The sequence below is a fragment of the Styela clava genome, chromosome 4 (assembly GCF_964204865.1).
Source record: "Styela clava chromosome 4, kaStyClav1.hap1.2, whole genome shotgun sequence".
Lineage (NCBI taxonomy): Eukaryota > Metazoa > Chordata > Ascidiacea > Stolidobranchia > Styelidae > Styela > Styela clava.
In genome coordinates this window covers 14,230,605-14,254,112 of record NC_135253.1, presented here as the reverse complement: position 1 = coordinate 14,254,112, position 23,508 = coordinate 14,230,605, and the positions used below count along the sequence as shown (strand labels likewise).

Sequence of the window (23,508 nt, the reverse complement as noted above, 5' to 3'; positions counted from 1 at the left end):
TAATTAGCTGTCTTGTTAGCTTCCTGGTATGGAATCATTCTCTTCTTTCATAATAATGTTCGTATATTCTTTCTTGCAGACAAAACCCTTCTTGGTGTTGCAGATATCAACAATGCTCTCGCAAATTTAAGCGATTCTGATCTCATACAAATGGAAGAAAATTTTTCCAAAATTGGAACTCAGTTGAAATCAATACTAACTTTTTCGGCCCAGGTTGGCGTGCATTTTGGATTGTTCTCATTAGTTACTTTAGACATCAACTGAAGTTTCTATTCATATTCTTTCTAAGTCTTGTGACTTTGTTTCGGGCAGTCCTACATACAAAAAATAATTATGCTTCAATATCAAGCACTTCATATTTTGTTGTTTACTTTTATCAGACAAGACTTAACATTTATCCTTTCAATTTTATTTGTTTGATCAATTTTTATGATTTTCTAAAGTTGCTGCTAATTGGCATTTAAGTTGTTCATCTGGCATGACTAATTTAAAATGGTTGAATGTCGAAACCACCTAAGTGAATAACCTAGGCATAGTATATTCGAGTATTCCGCCTATATGAAAGTCACCTTTAAAATATTGTGTACTCATTACCCTAACGAGTCCAACAAGCTATCAAAACCTAAAATTAGAACCACTAGAAAGAATTTCATTTGAATACAGGAAAACATTTACTCAGCATCATCATGGCTTAACAGGTTTATTCTTTCTGTATTTTATTTATTTCATTCATTATAATTTAATTAGGACATGAAAGTTGGTTTGCCCTTGTCAAAATTATTGGCAGATGGTAAAACAAATCGAAGTAACATTGTTCTTCATGCTCGACCTGCTGGAATGTCTGATGATGAGCATGATGATGAAGACATTGGATTCGGGGTAATTTTTCTAATATTGGTATTATTTTATACATGCTAATCGCAAACAAAGATTTGAATGGTCCAAATTCAATTAAAAATGGATGATTTTAATCGTTTTACGCATTGACTATGAGAGAACTACTCAGTTTACCTCTCTGGAGGTAAGAATTCATGCCAAATATTTCTTTAACTTGACGTAGAATTCATTATCTCATAGCTATTTATTTACCTGGTCATGTCGGCTTTACCTGCTTGGGAGTTCCACATCAATCAGCATTTGTTGGTGCCTGATGTGTCATGTTGAACCTGTATAGTTTCAGTTGAGATTAACATTACACTGGTGCTTATAAAAGTGCTTCAGAATTGAATATCCTTTACTTCTGAGTGAGTGCCACTCACCATACTTTGGGCAAATTCTTCTTATGGAAATATTAGTGGTTCTTTAATGATTGTTAAGGATGGAATGCAGCTTAAAATCTTGTGTGGAACTGTTGATTTTTTTCCCCTATTTTTATTTTTATGGAGAAATATTTTACCTAATCTCGTTTTCTTTATGTTTGTAGTTATGGAGAAGAGATGCTACTGCATTAGAAAGTGCAGTTGATAGATTGAATCCTGTACTAAGAGCATGGGATGAAGACGATGAGGATGATGATGACGACGACGATGATGATGAAAACAATGATGAGGTTTGGAATCTTTGAAGACTTTGCCGCCTTTTGACGCTATTCAGAAAGAATTTACTTTCAATTGGTAGAAAGAGCATAGCTAGATTCGTGGACAATGTATTTTGCGTAGTTTTGTGAAAACTTCGAAAAGTAGATTTGTCTGAAACATGAGTTTGAATGGTATAAATGAAATCTTAAAAATTTCAAAAGAAAACAACAGTGATTTACTCAATTAATTTTACCCTGGGGGGAGGTGGTAAACACGGAGTCAAGGTCATTAGTTTGTGGATTTAATATATTCAAGTCCAACCATTTAGTGTTCGTAAGTGATACCCGTTTTCCATATTTCAGGGGAATTTTCCGAGTTCAGATGATGACACATTTGACGATGATGATGACGACGATGGTACTGAAAATAGTTTATTTTAAATTGTGTTTCGAAATATCAATAGTTGATTTTCTCATTTTTGGAGATTTGCTCCTGCATTTTGACAGCTACCTAATAAAATAATATGAAAATCAAACAAAAATCCAACCTTTGAATCTATTTACCTGAAATTATCTTAAAATGAACAAATTGATAAGGCAATGCTGATTACTCTGCGTGGGTTCTCATTATGTGTGAGAGGAATCCTGGACTCCTTGCTGCCTGTCATTGGGTAATTGCTGGTTGGTGACAGTGTTTAAGTATGTACAATAGTAGTTTAAAAACATTCATAATTTTTTGAGCCATCTCAGCCTGTCTGATATTTTACACCCTGGGCATGATTTTCTGCAATAGTAACTTAGGTTTAAATTTAGTATAACTTGCGCAAAGTCACGATACTAATGTTATAAATACCACAATCTTGCTTTTCCCATACAGATGATAATCGAATATCAGATGACACTGTTGGTGATTACGATATGCAATATGAAGAAGATAATCTGTACTCAATGTTTTAACAAATGGAACCACAACTAAACTATAGGTGATTAGCCACTGTGGAATAAAATCTTGGAGATATTTAAGATATTGATAGGTGAAAATGGACTCACTATATTCGACTTATATAAGGAATTGTAGCAATACTATCCAGGTCACAAATCTGCAGTTCAACATGTTTTGTTTACAATCTTTCACCACTTCATCCATTTTTGAAAAGTGCTGATTTATGATAGTTAACAATCATTCAATTTCATATTCTATCCTTAGCACCTTGTGTACAATCTGTACTTTTTGTTGGTGTAATTTTGAATGAAAACTAACTGAGTATCGGGTATATTGGATGTTTTTCATGTTGACTTTTATAGTAATTTTTAATTCTTCCCAAAAGGTTTATTTCTGGTTTTTATGCTTTTGTGGTATACGTTTTCTTCAATAATTGTTTGCATTATCTCTCCTTATTTTATTCGTATGCAACATGCGATCTCACAATCAGGAGGGGAAATGGGGATTTCATTTTTCGATTTGACTACAGAACTACATTGTTCTCAAAACTTTCAAATGTTATCCCGGACCAAACAAGACTGGCGCACTTTATTCAGTTTATACTTGTTCCACTGCCATCATCTTAGAATGAAAGCAAACAGTAAGTCAACTCCTGGTTGGATTGAATAAAGTTTGCCCATCTGGGCCATCTTTATCTGACACTTTTTTCGTTTTTGTGTAAGTAAGGTTATCTGATGACTATAATGATCTGATGACTATAATGATCGAAATTTCAGCTTCTCATGTTCCGATTCCCATGTTCTTTTTGCTTTTTTTGCTATGCACGCTTACTTTCATTATTTTAAACTATTATCACTGAATCACGTTTGGTCGATACAAAAATTTAAGCCGCATATTTACTATCAGTGATAAGTTTTGCCGACCATGTTGGATCTTCTTTTTTTTACTGTAAGATATTTACTTAGTAATATCAAGTCATAAAAGTTTCATTGCAAATATCTGTCTGTAGTCCCGAACTGTTGTCTCCAATAATACAGGTAACGGACAAACCTCTTGGATTGTCAGGACTTAGAGGTAGGTCGGCGATAACTCTACCATATCTCCAGGCGTAGATTGTTTATCGCGATGGGCCAAAACGTAAAATTACGGCGATTCTTCAGGGCCGGGCCATCGAGCCACTCGCTAGTCTTAGTCTTAGCAAGTTCAAGTTGAGCTTGCAAGTGCTCATCTGTAAGCTAATTCCTGAGATTCGTCTTGTTCAGCGCCGCAGCGTTGATGACTGCTTGCAAGTCGAGTTTATTTTTCCCAACCAGTTAAAAAGTCAAATACAAAGAAAAAACGTAATCACACATTTTAACTGTGGGAGGGAGGCCGCGAGGAACCGAAGCTGGTTATCGAGTATCGTCACCCAAGGATCTGATATCTAATTAAAAAGATCGTGTAGAGTTTAGTTTCGGACTACTGTTTTCTCGAGAGTATACTGTTTAGAAATAACTACATAATAGATTCAGGGGTAGATAAATATTTGAGACTATGTCAGACTGTAAGATTGTCACCATTATAAAATGCCAAAAAAGATGATTTTAAGATTGGTGTAAAATTATGGAATCATCTCGATTGGATTGGCCCGACCGCTAGTAATTTTGTTCTATTTTGATATTTTCGAAAGAATCAACCATTTGGCGAGCCACTGTTGAACGAGAAAGTAATATCTGGTTTGCGAAATATTTTTTCTTCGAGTACACATTTCCATAAATACTACTACCAACCCGTATTTCGTCCGCACTGCTATCGTAACTAGCATGAGATTTTGCACAATAGTGTCGCTTGCTTGCGCAAATTACGTTAACCTCATCTTGGTTATGTTGAACAATAAAGTTTTCCAGACGCCAATTATTGTCTAACCTCCAACCTTTTGATCACAACATGACTCCAATATAAAAAAAAACGTTGTCCATTCCTTGTCAGACAAAAAACAATGGAAAATGTAAGATTCAAACAAGTTTTTCAAGCTCTAGCCGATGCGAACGTGCTCGAGAAGTCACCAATGTTGTGCTTACACAAACAAGCTCCATTACACTTGAAAACTACTTTTTATTACAACTATAAATGACATTTACGATAAAAAAAGCTTACAGACGAAATCCTCATTGGTATCTGGTCAGTTATAACACCCGCTTAATACAGTTATAAGCGCAATCGTCTAGGTTGCCTAACATGAACAGTAACCTCGGATAATGATCTTTAATGTAATTCTAGGCCAATTTGAAATAGGAGTCTGAATATTTATATTAGAATTGATATAGTGTGATTGATTTATATGAATGAAAATATTCGGACTGAGAAAACGGTACAGCAGTCTTCAATGTATTTCTATGACAATTTGTAGGAGTCTAAATTATTTCTATGGAACTAATATAGTGTTGTTTATATAATTGTAAATATATGGGCAGAAAAAAGCGATAATAAAAAAATAACTGTGTTATAATGTACGATTGATACGCCTCCGCTTGTTGTCATTTCACTCTGCGTTGATGTGACAGGATCGGATGCCAGGGTTGGGTACAAAACTTCAAGTGATCCGTTGTTTGGTGCAGGTGTTAGCCCGAGTAAGTGACACATGAGCGGATATATATTCACAGATTCAAACCCATCGACAGTAACGCCTTTCTAAAAGTTCAAATTAAACAAAGGTGATGTCATGAATCGATTGAACATATCTATAATTGATATATATATATATATATATATATATATACAATCTGTTCTATATATGAAATCTTTTTCGAAGTATGGAGTTAACTAGTAATATGCGAAGACGACGGGTTAGCGTTAGTAGTTTTACAGACAATGAGTGATCCTCGAGTATCGCATAAATAGAAATATCATTGTGTATGAAAGTTTTACTGGTGTAAAAGGTCCGCAATATCATATACATTTGTTTGCTGATATAAATAAGATGACCGATTTAACAAAGGGTACAAATTTACCTTGAAAGATGGTCCTATGCTAAAATATGACGTTCTCATATCCTCGAAATCATTGTCATACCCATGATTACCACGGTAAGTATGAGTTCCGGGAAAATACTGCAAAGTTAAAGTGATTCTTTGTTAGCGTAATGAACATTTCAAATTTGAGGATCAATTTTGCATTGCAAATATTTATAACAAATTAGTAAAACAATAGAAGTAGGTTGTATTGTTAGAACTAGTAGGCTACTAATAGACAGTTCGAGTGTTCTTTCCTATTCAATGCATGTTACCTATGTGGATATGATAGTGTGGTTCAGTGATTTTCAACCGGTGTTTCAAGAGATGGTGTTTAGCCTCAAATTGTTGTTCACAATTGTTTCTGATTGGCATATTTCACGATAACAAATCAGAAATCGATGAAAGTGTTCCGCGGTTGAAAATCACCGGCATAGACAATACGACGACATTCTCATCTGTATAGGATTTTTTCCATAGGAAAGGAAATTTGGAGCTTGATCACTTCTTCTCGCCTGGTTTTCAGTCTAGATGCATATGCATAGACTTACACACAAATCGCCAAAAGACTACCTTGCGAGCCATACGAAAAAGTAAAATAGTTATACAAGTCCCTCACCTCGTATATCTCGTATCCATGATGTGCCGTTATCACAATGGATGGGACTCTATCGTTGTTTTTATAGTGATATCTTTCCGGGATCTCTTCTTTATAATAAACTTCCATTCGATTACTGCCAGCTGAGAAACATATAATTGGCGTTTGTCTTCGTCATTTGATAATACGAATTGGAAATTTGTATCCCATATATATATACTACAGTATGCGGAGGTAAGTTCGAATGACGACTATTACTATCATTGCGATATTTATTGTATCTTTCTGGATGTCAACTGGAATTTTCACAAACAGAAATGGATCAATGGGAGTTTCCTATTTATCTGGAAGAAGAAATCTGTTTTCTGATCATTCAAATGCTTCGTATTAAAATTAGGTCCCATGGCCGTAACAATTCACATAGGTACCAGTGAGACCCTAAGTGGGCACACTGTTTGCTGAAAAGATGTCGGACTAAAGCTAAACTGGGAAATACCACGTGGTGGCCCACTATACTCCAGAATAGCCAAATTGGGCGTGACGGAAAAACACTTGTTATACTTGCAGATATTTGCTACCCAGTGATGGTTTTTTTTCAAATGAATTAATACGTATGAAGTAGCTAGTTTACATTTACCTTTCAGTCCTTCATACACAGCGGTTTTATTCTCTGGAACAGGTTCTATCAGACCCAATGGTCCATAGCTGAATTGAAACGAAACCCAACTCGGATCCACATATCTCATCAGAGAAATTGTATCGTTATCACGAGCGCTGGTATTGACATTCAACATCCCGTGATCACTGAAAGCAGTAAAAAAGTGGATTGACGTCGGCAGAATCCCTCATAAAGATCCAACTAATTAATTTTCCGCCCTATATAAATTTAGTCATGGTGACAATAGTATAAAGATCAAACACTGTTACCGCCTACATTGTATTAAATGAAGTATGAAAGGAAAGCCAGATTCCTAAGTATATTAAACATGATATTATTTGCTATAGCTGCTATTATATATCAATAAAATTGAAAAATTCTGCTGCTATTATATATATATCAATAAAATTGAAAAGTGCCTAAGTATATTAAACATGAAATTATTTGCTATTGCTGCTATTATATATCAATAAAATTGAAAAATTCCCAATTCCCCTGCGTTACGTTTACTGACCTTGTAATTATAATATTCAAGTCATCAAATAAACCATAGTTGTCACTTTGGTTGAATAAATATTGTATCGTGCGATCAACCAAAGGCAACGTCACATCGTTAACTCTGTCAGAGTCAGGCCCGAATGCATGACTATCGATATCTGGCTGCATAAGTTGCATAAAGAAAGTAAGGTATATATATCAATAAACGATGATAATAGTTCATCAGAAGCAAAACTGGTGTTGTAGAACTATGGGCCTACTTTTTATTCAATTTTAATAAAATCTTTCATCTAGATTTTCCACTCAGCATAACCCATGGGAGGGTGCGTTGCATTATCGATTATTATCATACTGACGGGGTGATGATAAGTTCAAGTAGCTTATTTGACTCATTGTCATTGGTATCAACAAACTGAGAAACCCCCAGTGTTATCTAGATTTTAAAGACATCTTTCATTTACTAGGGGAACTTGGATAATATGTATTGAACTGCAGGTTCTTTCTCCTTGATTACTTTCTACTTCGGATCCGTATGTGGCACTCACCACAAGGATGCTTGAACAAGAAAGTATTAAAGTGAAAAGTAAAAATAACATGATCTCTTCAACGAAATAGTAAGTATATTTGTGAGCTTTCGTTAGATCATGGTCTAACTTCTTCAAATAATACAAGATATAACTGTAAATCCTATATTTACAGTTATATCTTGTATTGTTTGAAGAAGTTAGACCATGATCTAACGAAAGCTCACAAATATACTTACTATTTCGTTGAAGAGATCATGTTATTTATCTTTCATTTACTTCGCATATTAAAAACAAGTTTTTGACAAACCATAATGTCTTTTTGCTATTATTGGGGAAATCAATGTCCCATCCGTCGAGGAAAATCTTAAATACTGAATTAAATCAGATTTGAAATAAAACGCATGAATACCCTACAGCTTTCTTGTTCACAAAGAGGTTTACTTGTGTACCTATTAGGGATGGGCCGGGATTCGGATCCGGACTCGGATTCGATTTCGAGTCCATGTCGTTTTTACCGAGTCTATAATCAATTCTGTTTTCACTAATTTACGCCTTTGTGTGTACTTTTACCCCTATAAATCTCACTACATACCTTAACTAGTTGAAATTCAAGATTAGATATGTAACAATATCACTCGTGTGTATTATAAACACACCTAATAAAAAAGACGACAGATATCCAGATAATATAACGCAAGTTAAAAACTATTGATAGCTTATAACAATGATGCGCCAGTCGCCTTCAAACTATCTATCCTTTTTGGTATACATGTGGTACACAATAAAATATGTGCAATATTTTTGAGTTTTCGATTCGCGTAAATAAATATGAAACATGCGCAGGATCAACCCAAAAATGAATTTCATTAATACCTCTTTTAAATCGACTTTATTACGTACAATCTTTTCTCTTAAAAGGGAGCAATGGAAAGCATGGAGCGTTTTGAAACGTTTACAGAAACTACTAAAATGCAAGCACTGTATTGACGACGAGTGGCATCTCTCTACCATTTGCACACGCGACATAGTAAATTTAAGGCTAGAAATATCTGGAATTATGGGAAAGCATTGTAGTCAAAAGCTTTTTATTTTTCATATTGACATGTAAAAGTTTCTAAATAGCCGTCCAGAATTGACGCAAGGTGGTGGGCTGGAATCCAGTTCACAGCTAAGGCGCACATTGACCCACGTTTACGTTTGTACTATGGCCGCCAAAAAAGAGGAAAAATATATTTTTAAATTGATTCAACAGCTATTTGCGGAACCATTAGGCAAAAAATATGAGCTACGACGTATGTTTGTGAGCGCGTGCTGCTGTAGTATGGTCAAAAACGTGTTTTTCTACTTTTACATTGTGACGTCACGGACTCGAAGGATTCGATTCGAGTCATTGTCCTATTACTCGGATTCATCGAATCTCTGTAATGCTGGACTCGTCCCATCCCTAGTACCTATTGTCCTAGAATTGGCATTGACATAACGCTGATGATAATGTCACCGACTCATCGTACCTGTTCAAAATAGAGGGCGATGAAATCAAAATCGTCGTCACTGAACCATGACATGACGTCATCAATTCGTTTCCGCCAAGCTTCCTCGTTGTAAGACGTCGTTCTTAATTCGAGAATTGATCTTGTCGCAGTTCGACCGTCATTAGTAGCGTTACTTCCTGGATACATGTATCCTCCGCTTTTCAAACCCTAGAAGGGTAAAAATAGACAACAAACTTAGCCATTTTAATACTAAGCAAATGATGAATCGCCTTGTTGCAATTTTGGTTCAACTTCTGAGACGACCGTTAATCTACGTACTACCAAACCGTGATAATGCGCATGCCGTTTGCTATTTCCTACACCGATCGCGTTCATACAGCTAGACGCTTTCACCGGTTATATATTCCTATGTCAGACTTAGATCTGCAAAGAGAAGAGAAGCCGTGACTCTAAGAAAATGAGACAAAATGGCTTATTATTTGTGCAGATGGTTAATTAAAACTAAACTATCTTGTGTATAATGTACATAAGTTCTCGCTGTGCAACATCTGGATGTCTAGATTAGGATGTTTACGAAAGTTTTTTTCCCTAATGTACAAGTAAAGTAATCTATTGCAACCTTTTACCTGTGAAGATGCTGTTATCCAAATCGGTTCCTGGCCATTGTCCCACCAATCATTCACAGCTAAAGCTCCGTAGAAGTCGGTTTGCCCTGTGCTGTCATTGTGCTGATCGTATACACAGTTATGAACAACGCCGTGACTTTCAGGATATAGACCTTGATAAAGATCGTAACTTAAGATGCTATATTTAAAGCGCGCAAATCTTGGAGGTAATCACAGACCCTGGAATGGATCTCAAAGTCATTATTGTCGCTATCTTAAACAATAAAAACACAATCGCATTATTCTAGTGAGCACGCGAAATTGATCAGAAACCTGAATGCCATGATTGTTGGAGTGAAGAGACTGATGGCGTTGCACCAAATGCAGTATCCAACACAGAGGGAGAGAGCTGGCAACCGAGATTCAACTTTTTAGCTAGCTGGAGAAGCCATGAGTCGGAGCATGAAGTATATTGCTTTATGGAATAACTTGGGTTAGGCGTATTCTATAGCTGTATACCATGATGTGTTAACCTAATACCTATAGTACAAAGAAAATTACCTGTTGCAATCGTGGTGTGGCACGGAGACGTGTGAGAAGGAAATGCAGGTTTCATATATTCTGCGCGAACTCCATTTTCTGACAAGAATTTGAAACCAGGCATTTCTTTTGTGCGATCAAAGTAGCTCCATCTATTGAATAAAATATAAAATGAACACGACATTTCCTCATACAATTGAAAACTCTCAAAACGAAAACAATTTCGAAAAATATTGCACAATTTAATATTTGTTCTACCTTCACATAACACATATTGGTTTCGAAAAGATATATTAGGAGCAACACTATTAGGAGGAAAAGATAAATGGACAAAAATCTTTTCATAATAGCTAGTAATGAATATATTACTTCACTTACTTGAGACAGTCAAACGATATGAGTAATAATTTGTGGTGTTCTCTTCTTGCCGGTCCCGCATTGACAAGGATTGGGGCGGCCCTTATTGATACAATTAGACCGAAAATAATAGCTAGAAATCGGATAGCGACGTTCATATTTATGTCGTCTTTTATTCAATGTTTTCCACTCCAATCGAGAACAGCAATGAAGTTATGCGCAGTGTCTGCATGCTATAAATATAACTTTTATTAAGAGTGTTAAAATGTGGCGCGCTTACTACCATTTTCATGTAACTCTTTTATTTTTCTCTTCTTAGCTGATGCTACCAACAACGTGATAGAAGCTCAAGAGTATACGATAGATAGGCTGATTCATATTCCCATATTATACCCAATTCCTACGGGTATTTTTCACAATTCACTAAAGCTTGACTTTTCTAAGCCATAGTCTAGTTTATTTTTTCCAACCAGTTAAAATGTCACTTTTACGCAAAATACGAAAAAAAAATAATAATCACGCATTTTAACTGAGGAGGGGAAGCCACGAGGAACCAAAGCTGGATATCGAGTACCGACACTCAAGGATCTGAAATCTAATTAAAAAGATCGTGAAGTTTAGTTTCGGAACTACTGTTTTCTCGAGAGTATAACTTTCATACTGTATAGAAATTCACGGTATAACTACAGTAATATATTCAGGGGTAGATAAATATTTGAGATTATATCAGACCATAAGATTGTCACCATTATGAAATGCCAAAAGAAAGATGATTTCAAGATTGGTGTAAAATTATGGAATCTTCTCGATTGGATTGGCCCGACCGCTAGTAATTTTGTTCTACTTTGATATTTTCGAAGGGATCGACCATTTGGCGAGCCACTGTTGAACGTTGTCGATTCCTTGTTAGACATAAAAGGATTCAAAAACAATGGAAAATGTAAGATTCAAACGAGTTGTTCAAGTTCTAGCAGATGCGAATGTGCTCGAGAAGTCACCAATGTTGTGCTTACACAAACAAGCTCCATTACACTTGAAAATTACTTTTTATTACAATTATAAATGACATTTACGATAAAAAAAGTTTACAGACGAAATCCTCTTTGATATCTGGTCAGTTATGACACTCGCTCGATACAGTTATAAGCGCCATCATCTGGCCTAACATGAACGGTACCCTCGGATAACGATCTTTAATGTAATTCTAGGTCAATTTGAAATAGAAGTCTGAATATTTCTAGTAGAACTGATATTGTGTGATTGATTTATATAAATGCAATAAAAAAAGTTAACAGAAAAAATCCTCATTGGTCTCGGGTTAGTTATGACACTCGCCCAATGCGGTTACCAGCGCCATCTTCTGGTTGCATAACATGAACGATAATCTCGGATAATGATCTTAATGTAATTAGGCTTCCCGCTGCTTGTCAGCAGGGAACCTATTGTATTCCTGTGTTTTATTATTATTATTTATTATTATTATTATTTATTTTTATTATTTTTTTTTTCAAATTGGTCCTACAAACTTGAAATTCACCTCAAATGTGCAGAAGTTCTCAGCTAGCAATAAAATGCAAATTTTATGCATGACTGACCACGCTTTCACGCTCCAGTGAGCAAAACGCGTTTTCAGTTTTTTTGCGATTTCTCAAAATTGATACATGCTATTGGGTTGAAATTCATAGCAATGATTAATAGACATTTTTCGGATACAATATGTCAAGGATACGCATGAGTGACCTCAGCGATACGCTCCAGTGAGCAATATAGGATTTTAGATTTTCATCTTCTTCTCGAGAACGACACTACTTAGAGACTTGAAATTTACATCACATGCAGATAATAAGTCCACCATCATAAATTGCAAATTTTATGCATGACTGACCACGCTTTCACGCTCCAGTGAGCAAAACGCGTCTTCAGTTTTTTTGCGATTTCTCAAAATTGATACATGCTATTGGGTTGAAATTCATAACAATGATTAATGGACATGTTCCGGATACGACATGTCAAGGATACGCATGAGTGACCTCGGCGATACGCTCCAGTGAGCAATATAGGATTTTACATTTTCATCTTCTTCTCGAGAACGACACTACTTAGAGACTTGAAATTTACATCACATGCAGATAATAAGTCCCCCATCATAAATTGCAAATTTTATGCATGACTGACCACGCTTTCACGCTCCAGTGAGCGAAACGCTTCTTCAGTTTTTTTTACGCGGGAAGCCTGTTAAAGCTGCACGCAGCTCTAGTTGTAATTCAATTTGAAATAGGAGTCTGAATATTTCTACTAGAATTGATATAGTGTGATTTATTTAAATGAAAATATTCGGACAAAGAAAAACGGTACAACGGTCTCCAATGGAGTTATACACCAATTTGTAGGAGTCTAAATTATTTCTTTCGAACTGACATAGTGTTGTTTATATAAATGAAAATATATGGACAGAAAGTAGCGATGAGAAAAAAATAACTGTGTTATAATGTACAATTGATACGCCTCCGCTTGTTGTCATTTCACTCTGCGTTGATGTGACAGGATCGGATGCCAGGGTTGGGTACAGAACTTCAAGTGATCCGTTGTTTGGTGCAGGTGTTAGTCCGAGTAAGTGACACATGAGCGGATAAATATTCACAGATTCAAACCCATCGACAGTAACGCCTTTCTAAAAGTTCAAATTGAACAAAGAAAATGTGATGAATCGATCAAACATATCTATAATTGATATATACAATCTGTTCTGTTTATCTTAAGTTTTTTTAACGTATCGAGTCAACTAGTAATAAATATATATATATATGCGAAGACGACGAGTTAGGAGTTTTATAGACAGTGTGTGATCCTTGAGTACCACGTAAATGAAAATATCACGGCGTATGAAACGTTTTACTGGTGTAAAAGGTCCGCAATATCATAGTCATTTGTTAGCTGATACAAATATGATGACCAATTTAACAAAGGATACAAGTTTACCTTGAAAGATGGCCCTATGCTAAAATATGACGTTCTCATATCCTCGAAATCATTGTCAAACCCATGATCACCACGGTTAGGATGAGCTCCGGGAAAATACTGCAAATTTAAATGATTCTTTGTTAGCATAACGGGCATTTCAAATTTGAGGATCAAATTTACGTTGCAAATATATATCACAAATTAGTAAAACAATAGAAGTAGGTTGTATTGTTAGAACTAGTAGGCTACTAATAGACAGTTCTAGTGTTGTCCCGATTCAATGCGCCTTATATCTGTAGATATAATAGTCTAGTTCAATAATTTTCAATCAATGTTCCAAGAAAGGCCTTCAGGTGTTAGAGTCAAATTGTTGTTACACATTATTTTCTGATTGGCATATTTCACGATAACAAATCAGAAATCGATGAAATTGAAGAATCGCAGTTGAAAATCACCAGCCTATTCAATATGACGAAATTCTCATTGAAATAGGATTTTTCTCATTAATCCCACGGGAAAGGAAAGTTGGAGATTAAATCATACGACGAACCATTGCCTCTCGTCTGGTTGTCAGTCAAAATACATATGCATATAGACATTAATGGGCAACAGACTACTCTACGCGCCATTCGAAAAATAAATACATTATTCTTAAAGCGACCTACCCTGTACACATCGTATCCATGATGTGCCGTTATCACAATGGACGGGACTCTATCGTTGTTTTTATAGTGATATCTTTCCGGGATCTCTTCTTTGTAATAAACTTCCATTCGATTACTTCCAGCTGAGAAAAATAATTAACGTTTGTCTTTATATATCATTTGGTAGCACAAATTGGAGCCACTGTTGAACGAGAAAGAAATATCGAATTCGCGAAATATTTGTTCTTCGGGTACACATTTCCATGAATATTTCCCATATTTCGTCCGCACTGCTATCGTAACTAGCATGAGGTTTTGCACAATAGTGTCGCTCGTTTGGACAAATTACGTAAACCACATCTTGATTATTGGACACGTTTAGTGGCCATAACGATCGTTTCAAAATTTTGTTGTTATTGTTATTTTCTTTCGTCATTATCATTAAAAAATCGCTTTTCTCTTCGAATACTGGACCAATTGCTTCGGAACTTTCAGTGGTTCAAGATTGATTTTTTTGCCAGAAGGCTATTACTTTCATTTATTCCTGAATTTTCTATGAATCTTATGAGATCTAATATTTCATTCAAAATTGCGCTGTATTAATTTTTAATTATGGGAACACGGTTTTTAATCCGCCAAGCGTGACGGCTGACTGTGAAAATTCTTGCGACTGAAAACCCGGAACTTTTTGAGGGTACGGTACCGGTAACGTCAAAGGTAAACCCTGCTTCGCTCTAGTGCACGTGTCCCTATATTTGAGCGTTGCTCTCTTGTGTTGAACAACAAAGTTTTCCAGACGCCACTTATTGTCTAACCTCCCAACTTTTTGATCACAACATGACTCCAATATAAAAAAAAACGTTGTCGATTCCTTGTCAGACATAGCAAAACAGTGACTTCGTAGCAAAATTAAGCCCCAGCGCCGTAACAAATCACACGTATGCTATTAAAACCTCAGCTGAGCCCCACGCTTGCCGAAAAGATGGCAGACTCAGTCTCAATGGGGAAATACCACGTGCTAGTGCACTATATATACCACAAAATAGCAAAATTTTTGGTGATGGAAAAAAACTTCGACATATTCGATACTTAGTGGCAGTTTTTTCAAATGAATTAATATGCAGTAGCTAATTTACATTTACCTTTCAGTCCTTCATACACAGCGGTTTTATTCTCTGGAACAGGTTCTATCAGACCCAATGGTCCATAGCTGAGTTGAAACGAAACCCAACTTGGATCTACATATCTCATCAGAGAAATTGTATCGTCACCACGAGCGCTGGTATTGACATTCAACATCCCGTGATCACTGGAAGCAGTAAAAGTGAATTGACCTCGGCAGAATATATATTAAATATCCAACCAATGACAGCCAGGAGAATTTTTTGCCGTATACAAGTTTAGTCATAGTGACAATAGAATCAAGATCAAACCGTTACCGCTTACATTGCATTGGATAAAGTATGAAAGGAAAGACCAGATGCCTATGTATATTAAACATGTAATTATTCTCTATTGCTGCTATTATTTATCAATAAAATTAAAAAATTCTCAATTCCCCTGCGTTACGTTTACTGACCTTGTAATTATAATATTCAAGTCATCAAATAAACCATAGTTGTAACTTTGGTTGAATAAATATTGTATCGTGCGATCGACCAAAGGTAAAGTCACATCGTCAACTCTGTCAGAGTCAGGCCCCCATAAATGACTATCGACATCTGGCTGCATAAATTTTAAAGTAAGGTATATCAATCTAAGTTTTATTTCTACTGTATTTAATTTAGAATCATTCATCTATATAGGTTCTCAGCTCGTTGCGTTGCATTATTATACTGATAGAGTGATGTTGAAAAGTTCAAGTATATATAGCTTACGTGATTTTGGAGGAATCTTTCATTTACTGCGCATATTCGAAACAAGTTTTTTTTACAAACCCCATAATAACAATGATGGCAGTGTCACAGTACCTGTTCAAAATAGAGGGCAATAAAATCAAAATCATCGTCACTAAACCATGACATGACGTCATCAATTCGTTTCCGCCAAGCTTCCTCGTTGTAAGACGTCGTTCTTAATTCAAGAATTGATCTTGTCGCAGTTCGACCGTCATTAGTGGCGTTACTTCCCGGATACATGTATCCTCCGCTTTTCAAGCCCTGAAGAGAAAGAATTGAAAAAGCAATTTTAATACTAAATAAATGAGAATTTGACTTGTTGCAACTTTGGTTCAATTTCGCCAATGGTACCCAGAATAAATTGTAGATTACGGTCCCATTACATTTGCACCCACGTACATTTGCACCCGTAATTTAAACCCACGACAATTGCACCTATGGAAATTTTTTTTTACGGATATTCGAACCCATACTAACCCTAACCCATGGATTTTAGCACCCGCATATAGATTGAACCCGCGGATATACCGGTACAAATGTATATATGGGTTCAAATGTACGGTCGCCGTAGATTACATTAGTCGTGCGTGAGAGGACCGTTAAGCTACGTGCTAACAAACCGTCGTAACGCTCAGGGCGGTTGGAATTCCCTACACCAATCGCGTTCGTTCATACAGCTATAGGCTTTCGCCGGTTATATGGTGTATACCAGACTTAGATCGACAAACAAAAGAGAAGTCGTGACTCTACAGAAATGAGACAAAATGACACACTATTTGTGCAGATGGGTAACACTAAACTACCCTTCTATGAAACATCTGGATGTCGCGATTAAGATGTTTGCAAAAGCTTTTTTCTCTAAGGTACAGGTAAAGTAATCCATCGCGACCTTTTACCTGTGATGATGCTGTTATCCAAATCGGTTCCTGGCCATTGTCCCACCAATCATTCACAGCTAAAGCTCCGTAGAAGTCGGTTTGCCCTGTGCTGTCATTGTGATGATCGTAAACACAGTTATGAACAACGCCGTGACTTTCAGGATATAGACCTTGATAAGAAACGTAATATCGTGAATAATGAATATATAACTGAATATGCTATACCTAAAGCGCGCAAATTCGGAAGGTGATCATAGATTCTGAAAATGTTTCTCAAAATCACGATAGCAGTATTCTAGTAAGCATTTCATAGGAAATCTGAATGCTGAGATCGTTGAAGGGAAGAGACTTGATGGGCGTTGCACCAAATGCAGTATCCAACACAGAGGGAGAGAGCTGGCAACCGAGATTCAACTTTTTAACCAGCTTTAAAAGCCGTGAGTCGGAGCATGAAGTACATTACTTTATGGAATAACTTGGGTTATGCGTATTCTATAGCTGTATACCATAATGTGTTAACTTAACACATACGGTACAAAGAAAATTACCTGTTGCAATCGTAGTGTGGCATGGAGACGTGTGAGAAGGAAATGCAGGTTTCATATATTCCGCGCGAACTCCGTTTTCCGACAAGAATTTGAAACCAGGCATTTCTTTTGCACGATCGAAGTAGCTCCATCTATTGAATCAAATATAAAATGAACACGACATTTCCTCTTATAATTGAAAACTCTCAAATATCCCAAAACGAAAACAATTTTAAAAAATATTGCACAATTTAATATTTATTTACCTCCACATGGTCTCGAAAAGATACACTATTAGGTTGAAAAGATAAATGGCTAAAAATCATTTCATAATAGCAAGTAATGAATGTGTCACTTCACTTACTTGAGAGCGTCAAACGATATGAGTAATAATTTGTGGTGTTCTCTTCTTGCCGGCCCCGCATTAACAAGGATCGGGGCAGCCCTTATTGACACAATTAAGCCGAAAATAATAGCTAGCAATCGGATAGCGACGTTCATATCTATGTCGTCTTATATACAATGTTTTCCACTCTAGTCGAGAACAGCAATGAAGTTATGCGCAGTGTATGCATGCTATATGACTTCTATTAAGAGTGTTGAAATGTGGCGCGCCTACTACCATCTGCATGTAACTTTTATTTTCTCTTCTTAGCTGTTGCTATCAACAACGTGATAGAAGATCAAGAGTATACGATAGATATATTCATATTTCCATATTATTCCCAATTCCTACGGGTATTTTTCATAATTCACTAAAGCTTGACTTTTCTAAGCCATATTACTATAAAATTCAACAATTTGATGCATTTTTAGAAGCATGAAGTATTTTGATGCTGTCTTAACCGATGTGTGTTTGGTATTACGTCAGAGTGATCAAAACTTTATTACAATAATTTATTATAGCAAATAATATCGTGTGTGCGTTACAAGCATTAACATGTAAACGAGGTCGAAACCCTTGTTTCAACAGTATCTTATTTAAACAATGCTATAACAATGGACATAGATTGGATGCTTTTTGGGCGTCGACCATCAGAGATAAGGAATTTATGTTCTTCAATTTCGAAGTCCATATCTTAATGAGGAAAACATCTAAGGAAAATTAAATACTATTAAACCCAATTTGAGCATGTTCAAATATTAACTACAATAAACGAAAATAAATTAAATATTCAAAAACTGATCTCAATATACCTCATAAACTTATGTGTGTTTTCATTCAACACATTTTAAAACAAATTACAGCCCAGGTAAATGCTGCCAACTAAATGTTGGGAAAATATGTAGCAGTCGTGCCCACGTTGATATATGTGGGAATGGGAAAGCAGCAACACATCACAATAAATCAGTTGCCATTGTTAATACGGGAGGGCCAAATACAAATTACTGGGTGAAACGGCGGACCGCATTTTTATTTAATATAGAGTTTGTAGTAGTTGCAGGCACAAAAACATTGGTTATTTATTTTATAAAATGCGTTGTTCGCTTTGCACTAGCAGGTATAGGCTTCACAACGCAACGGAAATGAAATTACTCGCACGTACTGGTTTAAAATAAATCAAAAACTCGTTTTGAGGGCCGCACACCATTCAAAATTGGCACTTATCTGCGGGCCACACATTTTTTTCTTGTGGGCCACAGGTTGTAGACTCCTGCTGTAGAGAAAAAACGCCCAAGTTTGTTCCATTAAAAAAAAAAACGAATGCGTTCGACACAGATTTTGACTCGGACTGTGGCCCTCTACTTTGATATATACAAGATTTCTCATTTTTTGTAAAACAAAAAAAAATTCTGGTCAACTAATGATCATTCTTGACACTCGAACGCTTCACTTTAGAAACTGAAAATTGCGATATTTTTGAAAATCCAACTCCACATAATAATGATATATATTGCTTTTACCGACGTTGGCCAACTTGCGACTGTTGGTTGAGCACCAAAGAGATGGTTGAAATTTCGTTCAAATTTTAATATGTTAATATTGTCACTGCATGATCAGCTTCTCTTTTCCTCAATAAAATTTTTTCTTTTATTATTGGACACGTGAGTGGACCTATGGATTGTTTTGATATTATGTTGTTGTTCTCGTTCATATTCTTCCCCGTCACCATAAAATCGCTTTTCTCTTCGAATACTGGACCAATTGCTTTGAAATTTTTCCGGGGGTTGAAGATTGAATTTTTTCCGGGGAGCTTTTACTTTCATTTATTTCAAATGTTCCTGGTAGCACAGTGCGATTCGTTTTCTTGACAAGTAAATGATTTGTTTTTGTGCTGGCACTATCACTGTTATGATACCGTGGTATCTCGAATCAGTTGGTATCTTAATCAAGTTGAAACAGAATTGCAAAGAAACTGGAAAATCCCTGTACCTGCAGACCTGTAACAGTGCCGCTTTGAAAGCTCAAACAATCTCTTGAAAGTGGGGCTTGCAGTCACAGTTATTGTAATTAATGTATTTTAATATGGAGGCTTTTTTGAAAGAAACTGGTAAACTGTGTCGTACTGGGTACCGGTAGTCCGGTACTAGTAAGTCGGTTACCATAGCCATGTAAGTTAGCTGTTTCACTGTTCAGCTTTGTGCAGGATACGGTACTCTATGGTTTTCGGTGAAGTGATGATAATATATCGTCACGCTAATAACCAAATTGCGTAAGTCATATTTAGCAGTTTTGAGAAAAACGTAAAAAACTTCCTAATGATATTGTTATGCCATTGAGAGTCAATAATTTGCCATGGTTCAATTTTTTTATCGTAGCCGGATTTAAGTTCATTTGTATGACGCAGTTAAGTGACGTCATAATGGCGCACTGTGACTTAGGCAGAAATGTGTCTATGACTTGGGGACATACGCAATTTTGCAACTCTACTATATGCACCAGTCCTGAAAACTAAACATTCCAAAAACCAATGTAATTCTCAGTATCTACAATGTCTAATCCCCAAAATAGCTAATCAGTTTCAATTACATTATTTTTTATGTTTAAAAATATATATTTCATCAATATAACACGTTCTGCTCACCCACCGAAATAATACTAAAATTAGAGTCTATATGTCTTGTTGTCAAAAGGTTCAGATGGTGAAGAAGTTAGTCAGAATATATCCAGGAAGGAGAAAGTGACCAGGAAGCAAGAGGGTCAAGCGAGTTTCTGCTGTGGTTGAAGTCGAGGTGTGTATTGCTATCTATTTCCCACGTAAGAAGCCCGTATGGGGCATTGTGCGGGAAAGTGCCAGCATTGGTAGGAGAGTTGCCTGTATGGAAACGCCGTCAGTATGAATCGGAAACAGTGCGACCACCTATTGCATATTTTACATATTTTTTGACTCGGGTGTAAATGCATCAAATAGTTGCGGAAACTAATATCTATGCGAGCCAAAGCGATCCTTCCAAACAGCTAAACCTTACAATTCCAGACATGGAGAAGTTTCTTGGCTGTCGTTTGCGTGTCTATTTTTTGTCTACCAAGAACACGTATGTTTTGGGCTGGGCTGCGGAAACCAAAGTTAACTGTGTCGCCGATGCAATGGCCCGTGATCGATGGAAAAGAACAAAAAAGATGCCCCATTTCAATAACAACGATTTACTTCATAGCGATTCTGATGTTCGTCAAGATCGATTGTTCAAAATCAGACCCACGTTAGAAATTCTTAAAGCAAAATTCAACCACTACATCAAGAACAAGTTTTATGTATCGACGAGCAAATGGTTTCGTTTACTGGAAAGACAGGGCTGAAACAATATCTTCCCAAAAAGCCTCACAAATGGGGGTGTAAAATATATTTGTTGTGTGGAAGAGATGGTTTGATGCACAACTTTGAAATATCTACTGGAAAGATACATCCTGTGTCTGGTTACCCTGATCTCCGAGTTAGTGCCAACATAGTCACATTTATTCTGTTTTGACAATTGGTTTACGTCCATACATTCGATGTCCGTTCTTGCCAAAAGGAAGATCTATTTTATTGGGAAGGCGGGACAAAACCGGTTATTTGAATGCGAGCTGGTATCTGACAAGAATTTGAAAAAAGAGGACCGGGATGTTATGAGGAAAATACGTCATGTGTTGAGGGCACTGAAATAAGAGTTATGAAATGGCATGATAAACGAAGTGTAACTATTGCCAGTTCGTTTTCCTGTTGGATGCTCTTATACCCTACTATAATATACGCATTCAGTCAAAAAAGTACTGCCTGAAGATCATCTTCCACCTGGTTGATTTGGCTATTGTAAACAGCTGGATCCTATATAGAAGAGATTGGGAGTCCCTGGGAGTTGCGAGTAACAAGCAACGAGATCTTTTGTCGTTTCGAAGTTTTTTGACAGAACCTCATTGCAAGCCTGGGAAAACATCGACTCCACTTAACGAGGCAGACCATTGTCTACTACCTTACCAGAATCCCGAATCAGAAGCGCAGTTACTTCACACCCCAACAACGAGGTTCGAACCGACGCCACTGGTCATTGGTCTGTGGTAGAAGCTAAGAGACAGCGATGTCGTTGCCCAGGGCGTGATCGTATGCCGGTAATCAGATGTACCAAATGCAGAGTATATTTATGCTTAAACTTTAAACAAAGCAATTTAAAGTCACACCACCATTTCAAAAAATCGCTGATGGCAAACAAGCGCTGCTTCCTCACTTTGGGGTAATTTATGGGATAATAAATGTTATGTAAAAATGATAGTTAAATTTGAACCATAAAAGTACTAGTATTTGAGCATGTCCTTACAAAATTGATTTTCAAAAAAATTTAAATTGCTTGAAAAAAATGTTGAAAACCACTGGTCTAAACTAAAGCACTACCTTACCCATACATTAACCGTATCTGCCTATAAGGCGCACGATCAATTTTGGGGAAAGTGGATTTAACGTGCGCCTTGTGGTCCGTAATGCAGTACGTTTCGTGCTTAGTTAGCATCAATCACTTTGTTTTGGAGGCGCGACGTCCATTGAAGTGTCTTGCAAAGACGCGACTGCGCTCGCCACGGCTTGGGAATATAGTCAATCATTTATCGAATACGAAATCGCATTGTGAAGCTAGTAGTACGCTGGTTGCACACTAAGTTCATCGTGCTACTAGCTTCACAGTGATCAAGCAATGAGCAAACGCAGCGAAATTTACTGTACGAAATCGGCAGCAATAGCCTACCATGCGATTACGGTCAAAGCGATCTGTAAAGCTAGCAGTAAATCGCACTGTGAAGCTAGTAGTACGCTGGTCGCACACAAAGTTCACCGTGCTACTAGCTTCGCAGTGATCAAGCAATGAGCTAACGCAGCGAAATTTACTGAACGAAATCAGCAGCAATAGCCTACCATGCGATTACGGTCGAAGCGATCTGTAAAAGTAACATTTTGGGGTTGCAAGAACAATGTATTAATAATTGCCAGAAAAGCCACACCGTCCACATATTTTGAACTGAAGGTAGTGTTAGTAGTTTAAATGCAATATGCAATGCAAATTGGCAGGTAAAAAATACATTTTTAACACCGTGAAGATCGGTTATTTTAATTTACGTATATTTGGTGTTGACGGAGGAGAATAGGTTTTACAGTTGACCAATTTCTATATCGCATGATGGACAAGGTCGTGATTTCAGCATAGTTAACTTTATAGTTCGCTCACGCTTTTTCCGTCTTTGTTTATTTATGTTACGCAGTTTGTTACACACTCGTTACGCTTGAGTGATGCGTCATGGTATTCTCTCAAGGCGATATTGTTGCGCGTGTAGGCCTCGGTTATCTGGCTGTAGCCGATGTCTAAAGAGGATGTAGGTTATCGGAATGATATGATATCGTAATATATTGTTTGAATGTTTCGTGCATTTGACAGAAAACGAAACGAGAGCAAAACTCGTAAAATAACATCT

The 23,508-nt window shown here is 36.6% G+C and overlaps 3 protein-coding genes across 4 annotated transcripts in view; 1 reads left to right on the top strand and 2 right to left on the bottom strand.

Moving 5' to 3' along the window:
• The window catches only part of LOC120325872 (cullin-9-like), a 47,387-nt gene extending 43,928 nt beyond the window's left edge, over positions 1 to 3,459 (top strand). Inside the window, exons 56-60 of the mRNA XM_039392042.2 lie at positions 80 to 213; positions 748 to 879; positions 1,424 to 1,549; positions 1,880 to 1,934; positions 2,394 to 3,459. Coding sequence (XP_039247976.2) covers positions 80 to 213; positions 748 to 879; positions 1,424 to 1,549; positions 1,880 to 1,934; positions 2,394 to 2,473 — 527 coding nt within the window. The 3' untranslated portion in view covers positions 2,474 to 3,459. The remainder of the gene's footprint in view (positions 1 to 79; positions 214 to 747; positions 880 to 1,423; positions 1,550 to 1,879; positions 1,935 to 2,393) is intronic.
• A 1,072-nt stretch (positions 3,460 to 4,531) lies between these two features.
• LOC120326729 (ectonucleotide pyrophosphatase/phosphodiesterase family member 7-like) lies at positions 4,532 to 11,037 on the bottom strand. Of its 2 annotated transcripts, XM_039393065.2 has the most exons (9): positions 10,747 to 11,032; positions 10,390 to 10,520; positions 9,850 to 10,001; positions 9,242 to 9,430; positions 7,220 to 7,365; positions 6,685 to 6,851; positions 6,069 to 6,190; positions 5,450 to 5,548; positions 4,532 to 5,129 (listed from the first exon to the last, which is right to left on the bottom strand). In XM_039393065.2, the coding sequence occupies exons 1-9, from the start codon at positions 10,881 to 10,883 to the stop codon at positions 4,887 to 4,889; spliced, it is 1,386 nt and encodes a 461-aa protein (XP_039248999.2). In that variant the 5' UTR covers positions 10,884 to 11,032; the 3' UTR covers positions 4,532 to 4,886. The 2 variants fall into 2 exon arrangements, with proteins under 2 accessions (XP_039248999.2, XP_039249000.2); XM_039393066.2 differs by lacking the exon at positions 5,450 to 5,548 and having other exon boundaries at positions 10,747 to 11,037.
• A 1,948-nt stretch (positions 11,038 to 12,985) lies between these two features.
• Positions 12,986 to 18,168, bottom strand: LOC120326727 (ectonucleotide pyrophosphatase/phosphodiesterase family member 7-like). Its single transcript, XM_078112114.1, has 9 exons — positions 17,998 to 18,168; positions 17,655 to 17,785; positions 17,125 to 17,276; positions 16,301 to 16,489; positions 15,910 to 16,055; positions 15,473 to 15,639; positions 14,352 to 14,473; positions 13,705 to 13,803; positions 12,986 to 13,396 (listed from the first exon to the last, which is right to left on the bottom strand). Exons 1-9 carry the CDS (start codon positions 18,132 to 18,134, stop codon positions 13,154 to 13,156), a joined length of 1,386 nt encoding a protein of 461 aa, XP_077968240.1. The 5' UTR covers positions 18,135 to 18,168; the 3' UTR covers positions 12,986 to 13,153.
• Between the last annotated feature and the right edge of the window lie 5,340 nt (positions 18,169 to 23,508).